Genomic DNA, 27,664 nt, shown 5'->3' with positions numbered 1-27,664 from the left:
AAAAAAACGACCACGTATAGTAAGGCGTTTTTAGCCGAAAAAAACGACCATGTATAAACAGTAAGGCGTTTTGGGCCGAAAAAAACGACCATGTATTGTAAGGCGTTTTGGGCCGAAAGAAACGACCACGTATAGTAAGGCGTTTTTAGCCGAAAAAAACGACCATGTATAAACAGTAAGGCGTTTTGGGCCGAAAAAAACGACCATGTATTGTAAGGCGTTTTTAGCCGAAAAAAACGACCATGTATAGGAAGGCGTTTTTAGCCGAAAAAAACCAACCATGTATAGAAAGGCGTTTTTAGTCTAAAAAAAAAAACGACCACGTAGAGTAAGGCGTTTTGGGCCGAAAGAAACGACCATGTATAGTAAGCCGTTTTGGGCCGAAAAAAAAGACCACGTATAGTAAGGCGTTTTGGGCCGAAGAAAACGACCATGTATAGTAAGGCGTTTTTAGCCAACCCCCCCCCCCCCCCACACACACATATAGTAAGGCGTTTTTAGCCGAAATATAAACGACCACGTATAGGAAGGCGTTTTGGGCCGAAAAAAACATCCATGTATAGTAAAGCGTTTTTAGCCGAAAAAAAACCCGACCATGTAGAATAAGGCGTTTTTTGCCCAAAAAAACGACATAGTATAGTAAGGCGTTTTTGGCCCGAAAAAAACGACATAGTATAGTAAGGCGTTTTTGGCCCGAAAAAAACGACATTAGTAAGGCGTTTTTGAGCCGAAAAAAATGACATAGTATAGTAAGGCGTTTTTGAGCCGAAAAAAACGACATAGTATAGTAAGGCGTTCGGGCCAAAAACGCCTTACTATACTATGTCGTTTTTTTCGGCTTAAAAACGCCTTACTATACTATGTTGATTTTTTCGGGCAAAAAAAGCCTTACTATACAATGTTGTTTTTTTCGGCTCAAAAACGCCTTACTATACTATCTCGTTTTTTTCGGCTTAAAAACGCCTTACTATATATACTATGTCGTTTTTTTCAGCTCAAAAACGCCTTACTATACTATGTCGTTTTTTTTCGGCTCAAAAACGCCTTACTATACTATGTCGTTTTTTTCGGCTCAAAAACGCCTTACTATACTGTGTTGTTTTTTTCGGGCCAAAAACGCCTATGTCTTTTTTTTCGGGCGAAAAACGCCTATACATGGTCGGTTTTTAGGCAAAAAACGCCTTATCACATTGTCGTTTTTTGGGGGCTAAAAAACTTTTCCTACAATATCGCCTGTCACTGGGGACTTGCTGGAGCCTTTCCCAGCTTTCAGCAATCGGACCTGACATTTATGTTGTCACTGGACGGGTTTTGAACCTGGACTGCCTGGACGGAAAGCCGGCGTTACACCTCTACGCCACCAGTGACTGTGACTTGCTCTGAACTGTTGGCGTATTTGACATGCATTCCGGAGGCTTTGCAGGAAAAAGTAACTGTTTGGTCTTGTATTTTCACACATCACTGAGCGGGGTTTGAACCGGGGTTGCCTGGAGGGAAAGCCAGCGTGCATACCTCTACACCACCAGTGACTGTGAGCTGCTCTGCACTGTCGGCCTATTTGACTTTCACTCTGGAAGGTTTGCAGGAAAAAGGTGCCTGGTATTGCATTTTCATACATAACTGAGCGGGGTTTGAACCTGGGTTGCCTGGACGGAAAGCCAGCATTTATATCTCTACGCCACCAGTGACTGTGACTTGCTCTGAACTGTTGGCCTATTTGACATGCACTCCGGAGGCACTCCGTTTTTTCGGGCGAAAAACGCCTTACTATATACTGTCGTTTTTTTTGGGGCGGAAAACGCCTTAATATACATGGTCGTTTTTTTCGGCCTAAAAACGCCTTACTATACTATGTCCTTTTTTTCGGGCGAAAAATGCCTTACTATATATACATGGTCGTTTTTTGTGGCAAAAAACGCCTTACTATACTATGTCGTTTTTTTCGGGCTAAAACGCCTTACTATACATGGTCGTTTTTTTTGGGCGAAAAACGCCTTACTATACATGGTTGTTTTTTTTTGTCTAAAAACGCCTTACTATACTATGTCGTTTTTTTCGTCTAAAAACGCCTTACTATACATGGTCGTTTTTTTCATGCTAAAAACACCTTACTATACATGGTCGTTTTTTTGGGGCTAAAAGCGCCTTACTATACATGGTTGTTTTTTTGGGCTAAAAACGCCTTACTATACTATGTCGTTTTTTTCGGGCGAAAAACGCCTTACTATACATGGTCGGGGTTTTTCGGCTAAAAACGCCTTACTATACATGGTCGGTTTTTTTGGGCTAAAAACGCCTTACTATACTATGTCGTCTTTTTCGGGCTAAAAACGCCTTACTATATACTATGTTGTTTTTTTGGGCAAAAAACGCCTTACTATACTATGTCGTCTTTTTCGGGCTAAAAACGCCTTACTATATACTATGTTGTTTTTTTGGGCAAAAAACGCCTTACTATACGATGTCGTTTTTTTCGGGCGAAAAACGCCTTACTATACATGGTCGTTTTTTTCGGCCTAAAAACGCCTTACTATAACTATGTCGTTTTTTTCGGGCGAAAAACGCCTTACTATACATGGTCGTTTTTTTGGGCGAAAAACGCCTTACTATACATGGTCGTTTTTTCATCTAAAAACGGCTTACTATACATGGTCGTTTTTTTCGGGTTAAAACGCCTTACTATACATAGTCGTTTTTTCAGCTAAAAACGCCTTACTATACATGGTCTATTTTTCTTCTAAAAAACGCCTTATTTATACATGGTCGTTTTTTTCGTCTAAAAAAGCCTTACTATACATGGTGTTTTTTTTCATCTAAAAACGCCTTACTATACATGGTAATTTTTATCGTCTGAAAAAGCCTTACTATATACATGGTCGTTTTTCTCGTCTGAAAAAGCCTTACTATACATGGTCGTTTTTTCATCTAAAACGCCTTACTATACATGTTCGTTTTTTCATCTAAAAACGCCTTACTATACGTGGTCGTTTTTTTCGTCTAAAAACGCCTTACTGTACATGGTCGTTTTTTTTTTGGCTAAAAACGCCTTAATATGCATGGTCGTTTTTTCATCTAAAAACGCCTTACTATACATTGTCGTTTTTTTCGTCTAAAAACGCCTTACTATACATGGTCGTTTTTTCATCTAAAAACGCCTTACTATACATGGTCGTTTTTTTCGTCTGAAAAAGTCTTACTATACATGGTCGTTTTTTCGTCTAAAAACGCCTTACTTTACATGGTCGTTTTTTTCGGGTTAAAACGCCTTACTATACGGACATGGTCGTTTATTTCGGCTAAAAACGCCTTACTATACATGGTCATTTTTTTCGGGCTAAAAACGCCTTACTATACATGATCGTTTTTTCATCTAAAACGCCTTACGATACATGGTCGTTTTTTCGGGTTCAAGCGCCTAACTATACATGGTCGTTTTTTTAGTCTAAAAACGCCTTACTGTACATGGTCGTTTTTCTTTTTTAAAAACGCCTAACTATACTTGGTCTTTTTTTCCCTCTAAAAATGCTTTCTATACATGGTCGTTTTTTTCATCTAAAAACGCCTAACTATACATCCATCCATCCATCCATCCATTTCCCGAACCGCTCGATCCTCACTAGGGTCGCGGGGGTGCTGGAGCCTATCCCAGCTGTCTTCGGGCAGTAGGCGGGGGACACCCTGAATCGGTTGCCAGCCAATCGCAGGGCACACAGAGACCAACAACCATCCGCGCTCACATTCACACCTAGGGACAATTTAGAGCGTTCAATCAGCCTGCCATGCATGTTTTTGGAATGTGGGAGGAAACCGGAGTACCCGGAGAAAACCCACGCAGGCCCGGGGAGAACATGCAAACTCCACACAGGGAGGCCGGAGCTGGAATCGAACCCGGTACCTCTGCACTGTGAAGTCGACGTGCTAACCACTGGACTACCGGGCCGCCCCTAACTATACATGGTCGTTATTTTCTGCTCAAAACGCCTTACTATACATGGTCGTTTCTTTCGGCTAAAAACGCCTTACGATACATGGTTGTTTTTTTTCGTCTAAAAACGCCTAACTATACATGGTCGTTTTGTTCGTCTAAAAACGCCTTACTAACTATACATGGTCTTTTTTCCCCTCTAAAAACGCCTTCTATACATGGTCTTTTTTTCCTCTAAAACGCTTTCTATACATGGTCGTTTTTTTCGTCTAAAAACGCCTTCCTGTACATGGTCGTTTTTCTGGGCTAAAAACGCCTTCCTATACATGGTCGTTTTTTTTTTCGGTTAAAAACGCCTTACTATACATGGTCGTTTCTTTTGACCCAAAACGGCTTACTATACATGGTCGTTTTTTTCGGCTAAAAACGCCTTACTATACATGGTCGTTTCTTTTGACCCAAAACGGCTTACTATACATGGTCGTTTTTTTCGGCTAAAAACGCCTTACTATACATGGTCGTTTCTTTTGGCCCAAAACGCCTTACTATACATGGTGTTTTTTTTCGTTCCAAAACGCCTTACTATACGTGGACGTTTTTTCGGATAAAAACGCCTTACTATACGTGGACGCTTTTTCGGCTAAAAACGCCTTACTACATGGTCGTTTTTTCGGCTAAGAACGCCTTACTATACATGGTCATTTTTTTCGGCTCAAAACGCCTGACTATACTGTACATGGTCGTTGTTTTTGGCAAAAAATGCCTTCCTATACATGGTCATTTTTTTTCGGCTAAACACGCCTTACTATACTGTACGTGGTTGGGTTTTTTTTCGGCTAAAAACGCCTTACTATACATGGTCATTTTTTTCGGCTAAAACGCTTTACTCTTCGCGGACGTTTTTTTTTGCTAAAAACGCCTTACTATTTCAGTACATGGTCGCTTTTTCGGCTAAAAACGCCTTACTCTACATGGTCGTTTTTTTGTCAAATAAATGGTTAGCTGATTGCACCTAAAATAAAGATGTGCCCTTCCTTTGGCAGCAATGATTTGAACACCAGCTCATTGAAATGTGGCTTTCCGTTCATTAAATCCACCGTGAATCCCCTGCTGAATGGAGAAAAAGTCCTTAAAAAGTGGATAATTAGCCCTCAAAAGTCCTTCAAAGGTTCATAAATAAAAAACAAGTGGAAGAGTGGGAACCCTGCAACAGCATTTTCGTTTTGATTTTTTGAATTATGGGTGTGCTCACAGAACGAATGGAACTCATAAATCAAGGCGTCACTGCATTAAAAAAAAAGTGAAATTAAACATATAGAACTGAAGGACAATAAAACTTTTTTTAGGTTTTATTTTCTCTCCTTATCCTCTCTGAAGACTTTCTCAGAAAAACTTAATATTCTTGTAATATGATGACAGTCTGCCTTCAGAAAATTTAAAAAATATATATTTTAGAGAAATAACGATTTCTTCCCATACTCAAATACGAAACCTTTCCTTCTGAAAATACATATTTTTTGTTTTTTTCGGGAGATAATTTTTTTCCCCCGCACAAAAAAAACATCATTTCATTTGTGCAGTATTACAATTTTTTCTTCAAAATTAACATATTTAATTTAAAAAAAGACACTTTTGAGGGGGGATTTTTTTTCCCTGTAAAATATCCATTACCACTTTTTTCTGTCCTTTAAAATACAATCATCTCTTGCCCTTTAAAAAAAAAAGAAGACTTAATTGTCATAAAATGACAACTTTTTCTTGTAAAAAGTATCCTTTTTCCCCCCCAAATAGATAATTAGTACTGGTATCAGAAATAAACGGGACAAAAACAACAGCAGATTCACCGTGTTCATTTTGCCTGCAGAAATAAAGCAAACGAGAACCTTTGCTGAACTTCTGAGAACAACAACAACAAAAAAACACCTTTCAGCTTCCGCCTCCGTTCCGTGTCACACACTCTTCACGCGCGCCTGTGGATACATGCACCTGTTTGTTGGGTCTTTGGAGGGGATCTCAAAACGGTCAAAAAGTCCGAGTCACGTCCCTGCATTTTTATGGGGCAGTATGTCTTGAGCAAGGAGCCATTTTGGGGTCGACATATTACCGTAATAACCATCGGATTTTAAGGCGCGCTGTGAGCATTTAAGAAAATGGAAGGCTTTTAGGTGCGCCTTTTCATGCGGAAAATACGGTAAGGTCTTCATTGGGACACTCCAAATGTGATCTTCGACACCATTTAACCTATAACACATGCATTTAGTTGATTATAAATTGCACACGCTGGCCAGTCAGTCCTAATTTACATCCCAATTAGAGTCTCTCCAAACGTTGGGTTGACCGCCTCACATTTGTGACCCCGTGAGCCTCTCAGGCATGTTATTGGCGCAGTGATTTCTTTTTAATAGAATCATATTAATAATGCCAATGTAGAGGGAAAAAAATGTCAATAATTAACAGGGCGCAATGGGAGGAAAAGAACGATAAAAGGGCCTACGGGGGCCCTCACTTTGTCCGTCAATTTATTTCCTAATGTCATATGGATCGCAAGTGGGTGTGCGTGTGTATTTTGTCATGTGGACATGGTGAAAATATAACGTATGTGTACATCTATCATATTAAAGCTCATATTCGTTGAAAGTCGAGGCAATCAGGAGAGATGCTACGCGTTATCTGCCAAATCCGACCGTGTGCAGGCGCGCACGAATACAGATGAGCGGCGTGCTGCGATGTGGCCGCGGGGTCGTGACGAGACGTCGCACAGAACTAACTCGGCACGTAATGAGTGATGCTTATCAGCGGGCGCGCGCACACATGCGCGATAAAGACACACTCCACTCGCACACACCTCGTGACACTTTGAACTTCAGAGGCAGCATCAACATCTCCGCGAGCACTTTCCTGTGCTTTGACCTTCTTCAAACTCGGCATTACCAAGGTGTTATTGCCTTTTTTTGCGAGCCTACAGTATATTTTTTTATTTTTGAATCGAACGCCTGCAAAAGCCGTTTAGAGCAAAATGGCGCCATGACTACAAGCGGTGGCAGACTATCAGAGCATGTCCGCGGTTGCGTTTTGCAACAATTCCATTTCCATATGTATTTACATCATCACATACTTGGTATTCGTCGCGCACATCCTCAAAAATATCCACGCCTGTCAGTTGTCATTAAAATAACTCTGATTGTGCTTAAAATTGAGCGGAACGTGTTCAGCCGTATTGCCTACGGTGAATTGCGTGAAACATTTCGAGAGATGCATGCAATGAAAACTCATTGGTGGGATGGGTGTTATCAATTCTGCAAATTCCACAAAGAAACATTCGCCGATGGTCGCCATCAAGTGCGTTGACGGGTTCTGAGGATCACGGCAAAGAGAACTCATTTGTGATTTGGATCAGGATGAAGGGTGAATTATTGGAATACAGGGATGGGGCTACTTCACAGCCAGCCAACTCAACAACATTCTCTGCCACCCACGTCACTCACCTACAGGCCCCGCCTTTTAAAGCCACACACATTCACAGTTACCGATACGACAGTGTCGAACATGCTGATGGCGACCTGTGCCTCACATCAAATCAAGTCAGATGGCCGTCTTTATATTTTTTTTGGGCCCGGATCTCTGTGAGCGCCCCTTTCAAACTCGGTACCATAAGGCGATGTTGTTTTTTGTCTTTTCTTTTCTATTTGTCTCTGTCATCTCCAAATAATAGGTACCATGATTGTATGTCCCCCTCTCAAACCACATACAGTACCAGCAGGTGTTATTGAAATTTCCTTATTGCTTTTTGTTCGTGTATTGTCACTCTGTTTTTCTCTTTTCAAAAGAAAGGGAGCCTCAGCTGTTCAATCAACTCATTTACCGGAATGCCTTCCTGCAAAATGTGCTTGTTTGTAGCAACGCATTTGTTCTCCGGCAGCCATCGTGTTGTTTGCACATTTTCACATCTCTTAAAAGCTTTTTTAAAAAATAGCAACAAAAAAAACCACCAAGCTCCCCACTGGTGCCCCTGCCACGTCATCAAGGTGTTTCACCGCTAATTGAATAACGCCGCTGCTGTAAACAAGCTGAGGAATGAGTTTGGTTTTTTTTTTTCCTCCCACCACAACAGCCAGCATGCGGACCGCCTGTGAAATAGATTTTGAAAAGTGGGAAAAAAATAAAAAAGTAAATCAAAGTCAGAACCAAACTTGTCTGCGAGACATGAATGATGAATTAAAGTGCAGGTTTGGGATGTCATATTTAAAACTCTGAGAAGACCCTCTGCCCCAGTGATGGAATAAAGAACAGCCTGCACCGTTAATTAATTCCAAACTAAATGACAGCTGACTTTTTTTTTCTTTTCCTCCATTTCACTGACAACTCAATTAAATGTGATGAAACGCTAAAATGAACAAGGGCCAGGGACACGACCAACACGTTCGAGGGCAGTTTATTTATTAAAATTGTCCCCCTGCATTATTAATCAATACTAAATCAACATATTGATGTAGCGCTTAACACACTATTAATATAAACCCATCGCAGTCAAATATTAGTCGAAAAAGGTCGAACTCAATTTTCGAGAATAATGCTGTTTGTGAAATGCCCTTGCGAGGTTACACTCCCGAATTGTATCAAAATGTTTTTGGGGGAAAAAATAGGCTTGAAATTTGACCCACGAAAAACTTTGGAGCTCCAATAGTCCAAATGCATGACATCAGGCGAGACCTCAGTCCAGCAAGTGACCATTCATTGTTGCTAATTTTCTTCCGCTGACTCTGCTTCATTCGCTAACCGTGTGCTTGCACCAACTTCTGCGACAAACGTGCGTAAGTTCTTCTCATCAGCCCCTCTAGCAGTGACACCCGCCCAGAAAGGGTTACAATTGCCGATATATGCCACTAATTGACAGCAAGGCACTTGATTTGCTATAACACAATGCTATGGCCTTACAAAATGAAATTCCTTATGTAACTTCAACGTACTGCAGTTGTTTAGCAGCACGATGGTTCACTGTACTTGAAATTTTAGGATGACTGGGACGGATCATTTCTACCGCCATTATTTCCAATGAGAAAAAATATTTAGTTTGAATGTGTCAGTGTAGGTAGATGTGTGTTTGCGCGCATAGGTGTGTGTGTGTGTGTGTGTGTGTGTGTGAGAGTGTGTGTGCGGTTGGATGCCTTCAATGTGCAAAAGCCATCGGCCTCAAAGGTTTCACAGATGTGCTGGTTGCAGGGAGCAATCTAAATGGAGATGCTTTCTTCACCCTTTTTAGCATCAGGGAACAAAAGACCACACACGCACATACTTTAACACAGACACGCACGCAAACACACACTTTTGCTTATTCATATTATTGCGGGTCTCTGTCGCCCGCCTAGGACTTGGTATATTTATGACTGCGCCGAGATGTACACCAGGAGTGAATAGTCACTAAATAAAAATATGAGCCAATCTAAAGTTTTTTTTCCTTCAAGTGCATCAAAGTGAGTTTACGTGCTTGCTTTGCTCAACTTGTGTCTGTGTGTTAGCAGTCAAAGTGTAGCTTTCGGTGAGTCCTAAGGCCTAACTTGTAGGCATGTATCACACACTATCAAGGATATCGACGGCTTTATTAATAGATTTTCAGGAGCTATTTCATCATCCGTGGTGGCAGCTGCTCATTCAAATGTGGGGAAGCTCAACTCCGCCTCAGACAGATCATCCAATCACCATGCAGAAACTGAGCGTCCGGGCCAGGCCACTGCCCCCATAGAACCCCCCTAGGTTGCTGAGCGTTCGATGGGCAGGACAAAGCCCAGCATTTATCCAGCGACTATCCAGTTTTGCGCAGTGGACCAACCCACTCTTCGCAGCAGCAGACGCTCAGCGTCCAACTGTGTGAAAAGCTGCGGGTATAAATGAGAAAGAAGTTGTGTTAGTTACCACCTGCGATGATAAGTAGCTCACTCTGAACAAAAGATGAAGGTATTCTAGGGCAGATTTATTCAATGAAATGTACACACAGCAGTACATAGTTGATAGTTCACCATTTTATTTTCGTTCAGGGGGGCGGGGCTTTTAGGGGATGCTGAGCTTCCATTGCAATATTCAGTATTTTTTCAATCAATCAATGAACAGTATTCAGTATGTATTCAATATCCAATCCAATATCCCAATATGTAACTTAAAACAAATGTCATATGACATTTTTCATAAAAGTGGAAAAAATGTTTCACCCCATACCGGTTGTTTCTTTTAATTTATCAATACAGTGATTTTGTAGTTTGGTTTAAAGATGGATATCAAGTACAGCGGTACCTCTACTGACGAAATTAATTGGTTTCCGGAAGAAATTTCTGAACTCGAAAATTTTGTAAGTAGAGACGCGTTTTCCATGTAAATGCCCTGATCCGTTCAAGCCCCCCCGCCCCCAAATTCAGACATAAATATTTTCTAAAGCATAAAAATACATCAAAATATGTAACCCATATATTGGATTGGATACAACTTTGTCAAATGTGCTGTGTGTGTAACATACAGCAGCACAGATGACATAAAACAAGAGGAGCCGCTGCATGTTACATTTAGATTATTGCACAAAAAAATGAGAGTTGTGAATCATATTAAAAAGAAGAAACAATAAAGACTAAAAATTATGGTCATTTAATTTTTAACTGCCTCATAATTTTTTTTTTGCCCTCTTTCGTTCATGTTCTAAGTCAGAAGTGGTTTTTGCCTGACGTTTTGTAAAGAACTGCTCCAAGGACGTTTGCTTTTGTCGGCTTTTAACAATCCTTCAAAAATGTCCAAGGCAAACAACGGCATAGTGAGCGATCACCCGACTGCTGAACAGTTTTTCTGGGTGCTTCCCATTCACGTAAAACTATCCGAACGCCTCATGGCCTGAGGGACGAATGGCGAGAACCCTGCATGAACACATATCTGTCTATTTATCTGTCTACACACAGACTATTCGGTCGAGGACCCTCTTCGCCATTGAGATGCCAGGAAGATGCTCGGTAATAGCCAATGGCAGAGCAGCTATAAGTATGTTGCGTTCAGGGAACTCGGAGCTGCGAGTAGCAGTCCATACTGTCTTTTTACCTTTCGTGTCTTGATATTTCTTTCGTAACAAGAGGCAATATTTTCCTGTTGAGGCATTTCGCAACTTGAAAATTTCAAATGAAGAGACGTTCGGAAGTAGAGGTACCACTGCATATCGAATACATGCTTTCCGTACAGGACCCAAGACAGCCTGCTTGACGCTGCATGACATCACAGATAGAACGAGACAGAAACAACAAACCTGGAGTGTTGTCGGACAAAATAACGACGAGGCTATTTAATAACGCCGGTGCTCACGGGAAGTCACCGGTTAAGCTCCAAACAAGGCGAGAGGGGCAAACTGACATCACGACAGCGGGTAGCTTTCGCACAGTCACCACCATGTCGTTGGGGAAATCACACAATATGCTCTTATTAAAGCCAGAGAGGGCCCAATCTGAATACCGGGGAAACAAAAGAATTGTCAGAGGAAGGACAGGCGACACTTTCCAAGAAGGGCAACTTGACTTCCTTTCAGAATGAAAAAGTGTGACTGCGTCCCCAAGGTCTGAGCCCTCTTTGTAAACCTTCATCTTTGTGTTCATTAAGTGACAAAAAAATCATTTCTCCCAGAGAAAAATGATTTGATTACTTGTTCTTTTATCTCACGTCTGGGTGAGTCAGAGAGTTTTGAATGAAGAACAGAAACCGGTTTTTATTACTATAACTTTAATCCTTTCAGGGACAGGTTACTACAGTGGACGGCTTCTCAGGTTATCAGGTTACAGGTTGTCGTTATTGGCGCATGAAAGGGTTTCAAGCAATCTCATGCTCGCTGTGGTGACATCATCAAACCATTTGTCAATAGCTGGCCGCTTTAAAACAGCAAGACATGACTATACAATCGAAAAAACAAAACAAAACAACACAGTTTCTCAATCGATATCCACTGTAGTGAGTGATGTGCAACTTTGACCGGTGCGGTGGAACACATAATTTCTGTATTGGTTATTTCCAATGGGAAAAATACGTTTCTGCTGATACGAGTCATGCGTTTAGGTTGTTAACCACACTGCCCAACAAGAACGATGACTAGCTTAGCATGTGGTTTGCATCCGTCATCCGACACGCTGATGAAAGCCCCCAAAGTTAAAAAAACAAACAAACAAAAAAACACATAGATGTTCATTCAAGACCTTCCCCTTTGGTGTCCAACAACGGCACACAAGTAATCTTTGTGTAGTGCAGATGAAAGTCCCTGGATGTTGTTTACCAGCCGCTGGTGTCATTGAGGCGACCTTGAGTCTTTGAAAGGAACACAGCTGCCTTTGCGTCTGCCACATTTTGTCATGCATACGTGGAGTACGTTGTAAGTACAACCATCCATTTTCCTATACACAACATATGTATCATTTTTAGGGAGGGGATTTATCAAGTTTTTTTGGGGCAGAAATAATCAGTATTTACATTCTTCGCTCAAAGCGTTGCAGATGTATCTGTCCTGGGATCATTAGTGATCTGTGCAAGACCCCCTTTGCCATGTTCATGCACACATGCATCCTTCACTCATTTTAATTGCCCATTTGATTGTTTTTTTTTCCTCTTTCCGCTTAAGGTTTATGATGAAAAATAAAAATGCATTCACCATAAATGACCTCCGTTAGCCGCTCCTTGTGGAACTCGTCAACAGAGGGTGACTCCGTGGGTGGGTGCAAAATCACCATACAAAGGCCAATGATTTACATGTTATGATGCCCCCCCCCAAAAAAAACATTTCACAGAGCATTTTTTGGGGGGTGGGGAGTGGTCCCTTGGCCTGTACCAAATGTCACCACTCGTCATACTGATCTGTTGTCAGTTTGGCTCCAAGGATGTTCAATTGGACTCAAATCTGGGCTCTGCTCAAATAGGCTGCTTATGTGCATGTGTTTTTATTTTTATTCTTATTTATTTTGAATTAATTTGCACAAATGAAAAAATAAGTCTATTTCATTATAGTGGCTTGGCTGTAGAATTTGGAGGCGAAACATGACTTTACGGACAAATAGCGAAAAACGGTCAGCAACCGATGCCCTAAAAATATATGTAATTGCATGGATTAAATACGATAAAGTCTAAATACTGTATACACCAAGCTACGATCCCAGTATGATCTAATTTAAAATTCACATTACCCTTAAGAATGAATGGCTTGCACATTGAATTTTGAAATGATGGCAAAACTCTCCGGAACAACCCATGCTAAACTTAGCTTCTCCCCGACTTACAAAGCGTGTCGCTCGGTGCATATGTATCACATCAACATACTTCCTTGACACCAATTCCGATGTAGACAAGGCCTTTCTGATTTGACAGCGCAAAAACTATCACAAATAAGTGAGTCGGTGGTCGTTAACCACCAAATATATTTTTATGAATGCTTAAGTCAACGTCTTTTTTTATCGGTTGTACTTGATGTAAATCTTTTTGCGAACCACGACTGTAACATCATAAAATGTAGAAAAACAAGGTTTGTGAATATGTTCCATCTGCACAGCAAAGCGCAGCACGATCAATCACACAACCAGTCGGTATTTTGTCTAACCGGGTACAGGTTGACCGGCCATTACGCATCCATCTGTGTCGTTCAACCCACGCCGGCGCGCTTTAACATTCAAAACAGGAAGCTCATTACAGACGCGTGTCGCAGCATAATAACCTTCATCGTGTCCCGTTTCATTTAATAAATAGCTTGTTTATTTTCCACAGAGGGTAGCCGAGCTCATTAGCGATTCCTCGTGCAGGATGTCAATTATTAATCCGCTCATTCGTCGGCCGCTGGGCATTGGAATGCGCAATGCACGGCATACATGCAATGTGGACGCCGTGCGGGGAACAAACGCTTCCCATCCCAGGACACTTTTGACCTTGTGTGTGAGTGGAAAAAGAACAACCAATAATGGGTGGCAGTTGGTCCAGCAAAGCTCGATGTAAAATAAATATAGGTATTTTTTGGAAGCCTACTTAGTAGAACAGTAAATCGTCAGAACGATATATTTGGTCTGGGTTCAAAATTCAGTTGAAGCTGCTTTCAACGCTCCACTTTTACCAGTAAAAAGTTTCAACACCCACACATTTCCCGTTCTCAGTCGAAGACTCTAAACACCAACATGGATGTTTAATCCCATTAAAAACGTGGAGAACATCCAAGCTTATAGACTTAGCGGCGGAAACCTGTGGTGTGCTTTCATCTCGCACATTTACAAGACTTTATTTGGGTTTCAAGTTGAGCCCAGATTGGATTAGGGCAAGTCGCCGTGTACCTGCTGAAGATGTGGCATTTCGGGCGAAGATTAGCGTGTGCTCGCATGGGAAGTTCGTCAGGAGCAGAACGGTTCCGACGAATTATACGACGCGGATTTGGTGCGTCGTATGAGACGGCCAGGAAGCCCTCACTCACAAAGTTCATCGAGCAGTGCTGTGATCGTGCATTGGTTCACATGTAGCCGCTAGAGGAACACCGTACGATCTACAAACAGCTCATTAGAGAACGTATCAAAGGCCGGAGCTGCTCGACACAAACGGACGCTCCTCACCGCCAACCTGCCGCGCGTCTTTGAGTTTAAAAAGCGAGCTCCACTAACGAGGTAAACGAGAGCCGGAGGCGTCCAAGCACGAAGGCGGCTTCGGCTTGCTGGACGTTTGGAGATATGTTCTCTCTTTGGAAATGTGTGCTCTGGCTTCTCTGAAGACGTCAAATTGTCGGGAGAATTTAGTCTTTTGTCAAAATAACAGTTACATCGATTGATTTTTTTTTTTATACTGCTTTACAGTTTGCCCGTACAGCAACACAAAGCTCCAGCAATCGACTTTTCTGAAAGTCAAATCGACGAAACTTGACATCTCCTTTCAATCATGTTGTTGCTAACCGTGAGAATCACTGAAGAGGAAACATTTTTGTTGAAAATCACTGCCCCCAACGTGAATAAGGCATTTTACTTTTTATTTTCTTGTGGCATAAATTTGGGGGGCGACGAAAAATTATTTTTGTGTCGTCTAATATCAACATTACAAGTTACTGTTTTGTAGCCTAACGGTAATGCTTACTCAAGATTAAAAGCTTCTCATCCAGAAGTGTTTTCTTTTTGCTTTTGTACTCTGGAGCATCTTTACTTATCGTCAGTACGTTGAATATTGAGACCAAAAAGGATGATGAGTCACATCCTTTTTGCTATGGAGTAGTTTTGCGATGCTAAAGGTGGGTAAAATGCATGCTAATTTTCATTAGCATTTGGCTCGCTAACTTTTGTTGATTGAAATTAGATGGTTTGGTGTTTGAATTTACCGTTTTGAGTTACTTTTACTTTCCTTTCATCAAAGTGACGCATTACAACAATAGTCTACCGTTTCTTCAGTGTGAGAGCGTTGTTTTTTTTCAACATGTTTGAATATGTTGCATATGATTTAATATGGTGAGTGTCCGTCCGTCCCCTTTGTTTTCTTCTTGAGCTGCTTTACGTGTGAGATGCCGACTGGCAGACGAAAGGCTCAATGTCGGAAAAAGAACGAGACAATGCGCTGACAGCTGGGGATGGAAGGGTTAGCCAGGCTTAAAGGTCCGTAGACCTTTTCATAATGTTTGTCATCAATAGACAGCAGGACACTTCTGGGTGGCAAAAAGTGATTGACTACCACTGACCTATACTGAAATCATGACAAATACTTGGTTGTGCCATCAAATATACTCCAGTTTTTTTTTTTTGGATTCCCGAAAAAAATAACCATTAAACCGTTTTTAAAAAAAATGTGGATCAACTTTAACCCTTTCAGGGATAGCAGTTACTACAGTGGACAGCTTATCATGTTATCAGGTTACACGGCACATTAAAAGTGTTACTTCGCATTTCTTCAATCATCATGTGATGTTATGTCTAAATTCCCACCACGTTTATTTTTGCATGCAAACACAGAAGAAGAAGAAGCTGCGTTTGCTCGCTTCTCTACCTGACGCGACTCAGTGCTCCTTCAGTGTCCCCCTCACCCCCAGTGAAGTGTGTGCATGTACCTGAAGGCTGCTCAGCGGGCTGGCTTCACAGCTGTGAAAGGTCATGTGTCGCCTGGTGACCTGGCTCAGCCCCTCCACTCTCCCACCTTGTCACTCTGCTCCACCGAGAGCACAAAGAAGCACCGTTGTGACCGCGCAGGTGGCAGCTGGGATCTCTTTTTGCCTCTTTGCTGGTCTCAGGTGGTCTGAAACAGCCACAGAGACAGCGTTTCTCTCATATCATTAACCTGACAGCATCGATGCCTCGTCAGTTTTGAAGGAGGAACCAGAATAAATACAAGAGATTTAACAAACAAGAAGATTCCAGTTGCCACACTTCAACCAATGTGGAGTACAAGGACCTAGAAGACTAAGAATGTACACAATGGAAATGGAACAAATGTTATTTTTTTGCTCTGTCCTTTGAAAAGCACGAACACGACATTTTAAAGCCTTTTGTAAGTACTGATTGAAGTGTACAATACTCACACACACACACACACACACACAACAGGAGGCGCCACTGCACGCTCTGTCGATTTCTATTAGTGACGCTCCTGTTAGCATGCTAACAACCGCTCGGCAGCCCAGTAGAGGATGCCATTACCATGCTCAGCGTGGTGCTGCCGCCACATCGCTAATCAAGCTAGCACGCTCACACAAGTGTGGCTAGCGGCGGCGGCTGATAGCTTTGGTCAGGTGAGCGCAGTCCATTCATGACCTGCTGGGACATTGATTTCGTGTGTGTGTGTGCCTCAGCATATTTCTGGGTGTTTCTGTGTCACAATACAGTGGAATGGACCGCAAAGTGACACTTCAAAATGATTTTCAATGTTCAGGTGTTTGTTTAGAGATAGCGAGTGGTGTGTATTGTGCGGGTGTTTGTGCCGATGTCCGTCCGCGCGCGTGTACGTGTGCCACATCAAATCAATGAAATGGAACAAAACTGGTTGTTTCAAGAATGATTTGAGACGTTCAGGTGTTTGCTCAGAGATAGAATATTGTGTTTGTATATGCAGGTGCGTGTGTGTGTGTGCATGTCAGCATATTTCTGGGTGTTTGCGTGTAAGTGTGTGCGGCGAACAAACAAATGCTTGTAAAATGGTCCTACGATATCACCTCGGGGGAGGATTGCTATTCATTGAAACAAGAAATCCTTCAAATAAAGATTAGCAATTAGTGGCGAAGGATCTGCAGAAAAGCCAACATTGACACAAGTGTGATTTTATTCCATCAAAAAAGCTCAAAAACAAACAAAGCTCTGTTACTTTGCTACGTCACATTTTGATATTTAAAAAAATGTCACTTCAGCAATGTATTTCAACTTCTTACACTGACAATGCATAAGTTTAGCAACGCCTCATCAAAGCATGAACGTTTTACTACGAGATTGATATCTGAGGAGACAATGCTTCAATTTTATTTACATGACAATTTTCCTTCAATGGTTTGTGATGCCGGTTTCTTATCCCTTAAATTCCCATGTGAAGATATTTCCGCTGCTCTCTATTAATGGCGCTTCAATCTGATGACCGACGATTGCGTCCAAGGGCGGGGCACCTGCGGCCAGCCAGCCTGCACAACATCCCCCTCAGCTTATTGACAAGTGACAAGTGTTTGACGAATGCTACCGGTACTTTCCGCCCCGCAACATCTCTGCACATTTTCCTCTTCATCATGACTGTCTAATCCCTTTCGGAACGGTTAATTCATTGTGTGTGTGTGTGTGTGTGTGCGTATGTGTGTGTGTTTGTGTGGGTAAACAGCAGAACACCAAGGTGAAGGAGGACTTTGTGCTGACATACATTAACCTTGCTAGAGCAGAAAGGACTGATGGGTAATGGAGTTGGCTCAGCCTCAAGACTCATTATAAACACACAACAGGAAAACAGAAGACAACTAACTTTTAGGGCAAAAGTAAGTAGACCTTTTTTACAATGAGGTCACACGCACTGTGTACTCCAAATCAATTGTCCACATTGAAATGAATTGACATGCCATTAATCCGTTCCTGCGCCCCCCAAAATTTACAATTTCTTGGCGGGGGTTAAGTTTTCAATCCAGAAAATTAGCTCTGTATCGTAAAATATAAATATAAAACACTAAAGACAATGTAAAAAAAATAAACTGATTTTATGATGTGGAAACAAGCCAAAAGTCTCACAAACACACACACACACGCACACACACACGCAGTGTTGTACTGTGTTTGGTTGTTAATGTGCACTTTAAAGCCAAGCGAATGACGTTAGCATCTGTTCCTTGCTCCTTCTGTGTTTTCATTTCGCATGTGTGTTTGCCTGCTGTTTGTTGTTTGTTTCAACGCGGCAATTGTTTTTTTCATGGTGGTGCTATCGAGCATGACAACGCCTCGATGCAAGCTTCCTCATATTTGGTAGTGCTTGAGTAGCAGCCAAACAGGAAGTAACAGGCAGGCTTATCCCGCTGGTTGGTCTCTTACTGTAGCACTCTGAAATCACTTCGCCAGATTCTCCTCGATTGTCACGGTGTTGGTTCTTTGAGAAGTTTGAGAACCATCGCTTGAGATGCTCACCGCACTGAAATTTCAGTTTTGTGCACATATTTCCCATTGAACGACATCTATGGAGTTCCGACAAATACGATGTATGTTTTGGTGTTCATGCCATACAGGTTCGCTTAGAAAGAGTCCTCCGGTGCCAGATTGTGTGTGAAATGAGGCTAATTGTAAAACATGACACAACGCTTGATGGGAGTCACGGCGAGTTTGTGGACTAATGCGAGATGTCGAGGCAGGACGTCATCTGTCAGCGCAAATAGGCCGACTACGGACGAGCGTGAGGACAACAGGCGTCTCTTTAATTGCAGGTGTAAAGGGAGACATCAGGCCACCGATGTCACATAGAAATAATTATACAATAACTTTTAATTTCCCACGAGAAGTCATTCCGCTACCATGCCCCGCTACACATCCATCCGCCCCTTCTCGACATCTTCATGGCACTCCTCTTTCTCTGCCTCCTTCATCGTTCGGCTAGCTTGCCGCTATTCGTCTTGCGTTTGCCAAGGTGTACACAAGCCCCCCCCACCCCCCCAAAAAAAAGCCTCCAGCTGCCCCTGCCGTGATGTCATTTATCCTACTTACACTGTTGCCATGGCGCCCCCCCTGGAGCTAATGGCACCGTGGGTAAACAGAGTTCCGCATGACTGCAGATTCATCAATAAAAACACACTTAATGGGAAACTGGCGGAAATACACACATGCACACGATTGGATGTGTTTGTGGGTTGGCGAAGGAAACGACTGGAACTGAGATGGTCGCATGGGAAGGTCAAAACATTCAGGGACATACTAAACTCAAAACCTGGCAAAAAAACAAAACAAAACACAAAAAAACATGTCTGATTAATTTAATCCAAGCGATTTATAAACATTTAGTGTACCGGTACATGAAGCAGTTTGGGAAGTATTTGAAAAATCGAACTTGGGTATTTTTGAGGAAAAATTACAGTCATCAATGTGCAGGTTTTTGTAAACAACAAAAAAATGAGCCCCTAAATGCTGGACCACATTTCCTTCGGTCAACACTGCCTTTGTCCCGGAAACATTCCATTCACATTCGAAGTCGCATGTGTTTTTTGTAAAGGGAACGAGTATCTAAAAATAGAAAAAGATCGGATTTAACAAAAATTTCAATTGGGGCATCACACCCTGTCGTGTGAATGTTGCCCTAGTGGCTTGAACACACCCACCAAAAACACAAAGCTAATTAAGAATATTTGGTGAAAACATTTTGTAAATAAAAGAATACAATTTAGAGTCATGGCTAGATGTGTTGTCATAAATATCAAAGATAATTTAGGCGTTCAAAAAAAAGGCAAAACCGATGGATATGACTTTCATGAAATAGCTTCTCATCCTCATACGAAACATACAAACTTTGGTGCGTAAACTTCGGAGGCCATTTGGTCTTTGACAAGTGCAGTGAAGATATAAAAGACAAAATGTTCAACAGCATTTACAAGCGGTCTTCACAAAAACAAAATACCGGGTTAGTTCAGGACTCTAGTTATTTGCTTTTGATGTTTTATAAACATCAGGTTAGTTGACCATCCAAATAGACCAAAACACATTTGTGAGATTTGTCAAAGCCTGATACGTCTTTGATGTTTTGCTCGCTTTTGTCATCGATCAATCAGCTCCTTAAGTGCAACAGACTGTAACCATCTCGAGCGTATTGCGCAGAGTAGCGGTTTATTGGACCCCCGATATGGCTCTCTTCACTCTTCCCGTCATCGTTTGTTTTGCTTTTAGTTTTTTTTTTACTCTTCACTCGGTTTGTGCGTGTGTGTTTGTGTGTGTGTCTTTGTGAGCGTACTCGTAACGTTTGAAGAGAGTTCGATTGACACTGAAACATCCATTAAGAGCCAATGAGGGAAAACAAAGGTGTCGATGTTTTCGGTGGGCACCTTCTCGACGCTCCTTCCTCCTCTTCATATTCACTTATTGCCTGCATTGTAAATAAAACCCACAAACTGAGATTTATTCTGCCTCATTTTTTTTCTCCCCCCCACCCATCTTTTGCATTGGATCATGAGTTTCCTACGATGTTCTAAGCCTTCTGTTGGCTTATCTCGTGTGTGTGTCTGTGTGCAAAATGATGACTGTCGTATATCTTCCAGGAGTACAAAGCCATATTGCAAACATTATCAAGCCACTTCCATGACATGCAAGTCCAAGAATGGCAGACAAGCGCAGGGAATTATTTCCAAAACAACTAAATCATCCCCAGCGGATGGAAAGTAGACTTTCTGGATTTGCCTTGAGATAAAGTCGGCTCTGAAAATGAATCGGGTGCCGAGTGTTTTCTTTTTTTGGTTTTTTTTGCATAATCCTGCAAAGACACAGAAGCAGGACCTAAGCGCTGGTTATTTAGTACCAAAACAGACAAAGTAAAACCTCTTTCACAGAGATCCTACTGAATAAGTTATGCCTTTCCCGGCTTTTGTTTTTTTTTTACACAGAGCCAGCAAAGTGTTGACTTTCACACAGCAACACAGTCTGACACAACCAGACGGGAGCAAAGCCAGAAAACAGGTGAGCGCTGGTTTCAGTCAGCAGCGGGTGGCAGTGATGCGTAAAATGTCAGCCTCTTTGGTTGGCTAAAAGTGGGTGGATTAGTCCATTTAATTCTTATTCCACAAATGTGGTATCAATCAGAACAGTGTTTAGACTGACATACATGACTAAACATACAGCAAAAAAAATTTGACTTCCGCTTTAAGTAACACCCCTAAATTATTGTGTTTTGGTGGGAAACTGGAATGGTTTGCTAATATTTACATTTATTTGAACGAGGGGCGATGAGTTGAGATGTTTTGAGTTGAAATATTCATATTTCAAGGGACATCATATTTTTCTTTTCTTAAAAACATCAGGATAAAATTCTTGACAGACTCAAACGTACATGTTTTTGATCCATACAACAGTTGAGTCTTCAGTTAACTTTGTCTTTAGAAATCGCACGGCTATTTTTTTTTTATTTTTTAAACCCAAAAGCTTTTTTATGTAAAGGAAGTTGCCTCGCAAAAAAACATCTTAGACAATTTGAAGTCGATGACGAACCTGTTTTTTTGCAAGTGTTCTGGTTAAACACACACACACACACACACACACACACACACACACACGCAAATAACCTTCAATAACATGACTTTTTGTAAAACCAAAAAAAATGTAGAATTCAATTCACCAAATGTCAAGGACAATGCATTCTTAGAATGGATCTAATGTTGGGGCTTTCATAAATATAGACAATTTTTAGGCTGACATTAATGCACTGCAATATATCCATTACGTCATCGGCAAAGACAATTAATCTTCGACATTCCTCCCCAAAAAACAAAAGCTAGAAGAATTCAGGCTTTATACAAGTTTTTGTAAACACTAAAGGCGATTTATTGTCCTAAAATAACCTAACATGGATGATTTGGTTGACAAAATTTAAATCTTTGACAAAACAAACGAGTGTTATTTCCGCACTTGGCAAAAACCAGACAATTTTGAGTCTCCGATGAACCCGCGATGCGCATTTCCGTAAACATCAAAGTGAGTTTAGCACCTTGTAAACATCTTTTCCTGGCATTGGAAAGGATGAGGGATGAGAAATGTTATCATTGTTTATTGCATGGGCATCACATCTAAATGTGAAGCGAGGAGCAGCCATCCATCAATCAGTCAAAACGAAAACGAAGCCGGGAAGAGGAGGAGGAGGAGGAGGAGCGTCCCACTGAAAAGGACGGCGTGAATGACAGGAGAAGAGGTATGACGAGTCATCGCGCGGACCAGGGTGACAAACAGAGAGGCCGCGGGAAGATGAATGACACCTCTCCAAGCGCCCGCACTTGTTTGCCTTTCATGTGACAAACGCTGAAAGGACGACAAGCAGGCCAAGGTGAACAACGTGCCGGGCGATGACGTGTTGCTTCCATTCGGATTTGCAACATGAAGATGCCTCGGTATGCGTCAGCGTGACGCTCGTAGAGTTGGAACATTGCGTTCTAATGTAAATGAGACGGCAGAGCGTCGCCTACAAGCTTTTGGGTGAGGCAACCACGACGGAAGCAAACTCACGTAAGATATTATTTTGGCAAGTGGGAGGAAACCGGAGTACCTGGAGAAAACTCACGCATCAAACATAGGTACTCACTATCTTTGAGTACTCAAATGTAAGTACTTGAATATGGTCTGGAAAAAAAAGTGGTTATGTACATTCCTTGTTCCAACATGAACAAACATTCTGTCAACAAAATGTCGTCTGAAAACTCCCCAAAATGTTTTGATTCGTGTGCGCACTCACTTTCACTGCGTGCCCACAAGGGGCCGTCCAACCTGGCGCCCCCTGCAGGGTGTTAATTATTGCGCTGACTCTCAAAGTGCGGCTCACTTGGTGAAGAACCTCTCATCAGCAACGCAACACTTTAATCAAGCCACTGTCTGCTCCTTTATGGCTCTCAGTGTAGATAATTAGGAAAAAATGTTGGCGGCATTGCAGCGTATGTGTGTGTGGGTGTGTGTGGACATGTGGACACAGAGGAATGCATGTTTACAGCCCTCATCACTCCCTTATGATTATTATTTAATCATGTCCTCATTTTACCCCTGATGATCTCAAGCTCATGCTTGTAAAAGTTTAGCTTTACCAAATGTGATGCTTGCGTTTCAACCACTCATGATTGATCACACATCACCTGTGTGGTGTCAGACATAAAAACACAGACGTACGCGTTGCTTTGAAAAATCTTAAGACAATTTTAGCCTTGACAAACCCTAATCCTGCTATGGAATCTCTTACTTGAAACTCCAACTAAATTATAACAGCCCGATTTGACAACCTAAACCCAAATCTGAAATCCTTAAACTGGCTCAAAAGGCTCAAAATTTTAAACCTCAGGAGCAACTGGGCGTTCGAATACCTTGCTCAAAAATAACTCGGTGCTTCGTTTAAATTATGATTAAGCAGTATAGTGTGTGCAGAATAGATATTCAGAAAACATCAAAAAATAAATCAACGCAATAGATCAGCGCCACCTACTGATAGCGTCTACTGGTTGCCCTTCTGCTCCCTCTAAATATTTGGAAGGACTGCATACGTTAAAAAGAACAGTTCAACAACGACTCCATAAATCACTGCTAAGATGACTTACAATGCTAAATGGCTAAAATACGATTACAGTCATTATTCAAAAGCATTGAAGTTGTTTTACAGACAGACATTCAAAGTGAAGGTTTCACTTTCGGAGAGGAAGTACACCGCATTGCTGTCTGACACCTGGGAGCTGAGTGGCGAGCGCTCCCACTCTGCTCATGTCGTGAGTTTTTATCAGCTACTCCACGGACGCCACGTCTGCCATATGCTAAGATGTGGCTACGGTACACAACATGGCAACCAGGCTGCTGCGCACTAAATTCGACTAGAACGATTGATGGCTTTTCCAGTTACGAGTGTGATCATAGAATAAATTAAACTTGTGTCTCAAGACATCTTTGTACCTAAGCTAAGGAAAACTAATCGAATAAATAAAAGAAAAAAACCATGTCTGCTAACTTCTTGCTAACCTTTTGCTAGCGTCAAGCTAACTTGGTTACTCTTCTTCTCCTCACTAGATGTTTAGCACCAACACTTAGGTCAAACTTCAAACTTTTTGCGATGTTCAAACTGCAAAGAACCAATCAAGTTGTGCGCGAGTGTTTGTACGCGTGCGGTGAAAGTACACAAAACAACACACGACGGCACAACCGTTGTAAAACCATTAAAATTAGTTTCTCCATTATGCTAATGGTTCCAAAGAGACTAAACGAGCCGGCGTCTAATCTCCAATTTTACCTTTTTTGCCTTGATTGTCTGCGCGGGTATCGCAATGGAATAATTAAACGAGATGTTTGAGAACGCGACGTGATTGTGGAGCTAGTTCCGGCTCAGGAGGCTTAATGCTGACGCCTTAATAAGACAATAAGACACACTTTACATCCAAGAGTTCATTTAGTTCACCCACTTGTTACCTCAGCTTTGTGCGCAGGCACTCAACGAATGTGAACACACTCAAAGTTAGTGCTAAACTTTAAGGTACTCTTTAAGTACTAAAAATTTTGCACCATATTACTTCTGTGACCATAGTGGTTTTGAGTGACATGGGCCATTAGGGTTTCAAATTAGGATTAGGGTCTCAAGGCAGGATTTAAAGATAGGTTTAGTGTTTCAAAGTAGGGGTTCAAGCCATGGTTGGTGTTTCAAGACATTATTAGGATTTAAAATTAAGAGTTTCAAGCCAGAGCTGGGCTGTAAAAATTGGATTAGGTTTTTAAAGGCAAAATAAGGATTTCAAAGTATGGTTGCACGTATGGGTTTGGGATTTAAAATGTGGTTTCAAACAAGGGTTTGGGTTTCAAGCGAGTGTTCGGAATCTAGGTTAAGGTTTCAAATACGGGTTAAGGTTCCAAGCCAGAGTTAGGATGTCAAGCCAGGGGTAGGGTTACAAAGTAGGGTTTCAAGGCTGGTTTACAGTTTCAAGTTAAAATTTGAAGCCTGGATTTGGTTTTGAAGACAGGGTTTAGGTTTCACATTCGGGTTCAAACAAGGGTTAGGGTTTCAAGTTTTGAGTAAGATTTCACACTCGCGTATGGGTTTCAAATTAGTTTTAGTGTTTCAAGGTCTGGGTTAGGGTTTCAAGCCTTGTTTAGGGTTTAAAATAAGAGTTTCAAATCGGGGTTAGGGTTTCAGTATTGTCTGAACATTTCAAGACAGGGTCAAGGTTTCAAAATAGCATTTCTAGCCCGAGTTATATAGCAGGGTTTCAAGTGTGGGTTATGGTTTAAAGACAGGGCTTAGAGTTTAAATTTATGGTTTCAAGCCTTGGTGTTTCAAATTGGAGTTTCACACAAGGGTTTGGGTTTCACAGGAGGATTAGGGTTTGAAGTATGTCTTTGGGTTTCAAATCCGGATTACCTGGTTCCATCTAATGTGTCAATCAAAAGTTCTTTTCTGAAAGACGCCTGATGTGCGCGCCTGATCCGCGCACCTGCTCAGTATTCATCAGCTTTAGCCGACCTCCCCTAAAGCGGCTCAGACATCAGAGCGGCATCTCGCGAGCCATCTCCGATGTTTGTCGCACGGCTGCGAGCTGGATATTAAAGGAGGAGCCGGAGGAGCTAATCTGAGATGTTTGTCTGAATGCTCGAGATGAAAATGTGAGCATCATGACAGACGTCGACATCATCATCTTCAACGTTGTCTGCAAAGGATATTTGGACAACACCGCCGATAACACGGACAAGACGAGACGTCCGAGCTGTTTACATTTAAAATGCCCGAGAGTGGAAGCAATTTTGGGTAGTTGCTCAAGGCCGGATAACAATGCCACATGAATTCTATTTGTTAGCCCAACTATGGCGTTTCCCAATATGTGTTAGCATTAAACTAGCGAATTTAAAGGCAAAAACTATGTGGTTGGTTTAAATACACAATGCGTCTGGGTTTTTGACACTTTCATTTTAAAACCTCAGCCTTTATTTGACACCCTAACTCAGGTATAGCACGCATATTTAAAAGCCTGATTATTGTATCCCAATATTTTTGTCTCTTGAATTAATTTGAACATTGGCTGCACAGTAGCGAACAATTATTTGGCTTATTATCCCCATGCTGCTTCACCACGTCTCAACTAATAATTCTCTTGATCACATGCTCATGTAACTTTCGCCCACTCCGCTCTTTCTTCTCGGCTCAACGCTGGCACATTAGTGTACGGCGTGTGAACGCCACCCACGCCTACGCGGGCGAGCGTTTTTTTCTCGCCTTACCGCAGACCCCTCGCAATGCCTGCTTTGTAATTGGCCCCTCGCAATGCCTGCTTTTTAATTGGCCTTCTTTAAAAATCACTTGACCTTCTACACTTGGCCGTAATGATTCGCCGCCGTCTCATTTGCAGAGATCAGCGAGGAGGGCACATGAAGGAACAAGGAACAGGAATTCATTACGGCTCGCGGAACAATAAGACTTTTTTTTTCAACAAATGAATGAAAGCAAATAAAACAGAAAACAAATAGACCACAAAAATAAATGATCTCGCGTGCAGTCAACACATACAACGCTGCCGACTATTCTTGCTACTGTTCACATTCACTTCTTTATGAATCGTGTGTTCATAAAGTCTGACTTTCAAAATAAAAGAATAAAAGACTATTTTATGGTACAGTGGTACCTCTACTTACGAAATTAATTGGTTCCGGAAGGAATTTCTTAACGAGAAATCTTGTAAATTGAGACGCGTTTTCCATGTAAATGCCCTAATTTGTTCCAAACCCGCTAAAATTTAGACATAATTCTTTCCTAAAACGTAAAAATGCATGAAAATATGTAACAAATACATGTTACAAATTAGATTATCGCACAAGAAATGAGAGTTGTGCATAACGTAAAAAACAAAGAATAAAGAATTAAAATGATGGTCATTTATCTTTTAACTGTATCCTCATCATTTTTTGCCTTCATGTGCACTCGCAAAAGTGTTTTTTTGCCTGGCGTTTTGTAAAGAACTGATCCAAGGACGTTTTTTTTGTCGGCTTTAAACAATCCTTCGAAGATGTCCAAGGCAAACACCAGCAGAGTAAACGATTGCCCGACTGGTGAACACTTTTTCTGGGTGATTCACATTGAAGTAAAACTATCGGAACGCCTCATGGCCCGAGGGACGAATGGCGAGGACGCTGCTTAAACACATATCTATCTATCTGTCTATCTACACACCTAGACTTATACGGTAGAGGTCCCTCTTAGCCAATGGGATGCCAGGATGATGCTCGGTAATAGCCAATGGCAGAGTAGCTATAAGTATGTTGCGTTCAGGAAACTCGGAACTGTGAGTAGCAGGCCAGACTGTATTTTTACCTTTCGTATCTTGAAATTTCGTTTGTGACTAGAGGCAATATTTTCCTGTTGAGGCATTTCGCAACTTGAAATTTTTATTACGAAGAGACGTTCGGAAGTAGAGGTACTACTGTACACGTTTTGGCTACATACATCGCTGCTTACTAATATTGGTGCTGCTCCTTTTTTCAACTACATCAAATGTGTAACTCATATTTAGTTGCCGCTTACACTTTCCAAGAAGAAGTGAAATTAAGATTCATATCACTGCGCACTGATTGACAGCGCGAGTGACTCATG

At 41.7% G+C, this 27,664-nt stretch overlaps 1 protein-coding gene and 1 long non-coding RNA gene across 4 annotated transcripts in view; both read left to right on the top strand.

Moving 5' to 3' along the window:
* The window catches only part of LOC147199093 (uncharacterized), a 111,431-nt gene that overhangs the window by 68,728 nt on the left and 15,039 nt on the right, over positions 1 to 27,664 (top strand). For 2 of the 3 annotated variants that reach the window (XM_086122025.1, XM_086122024.1), the window contains exon 3: positions 20,964 to 21,036. The exons of the other annotated variant lie outside the window; for it this stretch is intronic. In XM_086122025.1, the coding sequence (XP_085978151.1) occupies positions 20,964 to 21,036 (73 nt within the window). The remainder of the gene's footprint in view (positions 1 to 20,963; positions 21,037 to 27,664) is intronic. 3 annotated transcript variants of the gene reach the window in all.
* Positions 16,567 to 20,478, top strand: LOC147199094 (uncharacterized). Its single transcript, XR_015102067.1, has 2 exons — positions 16,567 to 17,592; positions 17,726 to 20,478. It is a non-coding gene; the product is annotated as an uncharacterized LOC147199094 (long non-coding RNA).

The sequence above is a fragment of the Hippocampus guttulatus genome, chromosome 10 (assembly GCF_054856545.1).
Source record: "Hippocampus guttulatus isolate MCC_2025c chromosome 10, RoL_Hgut_1.0, whole genome shotgun sequence".
NCBI classification, from domain to species: domain Eukaryota; kingdom Metazoa; phylum Chordata; class Actinopteri; order Syngnathiformes; family Syngnathidae; genus Hippocampus; species Hippocampus guttulatus.
This window is presented reverse-complemented; position numbering and strand designations above follow the sequence as displayed.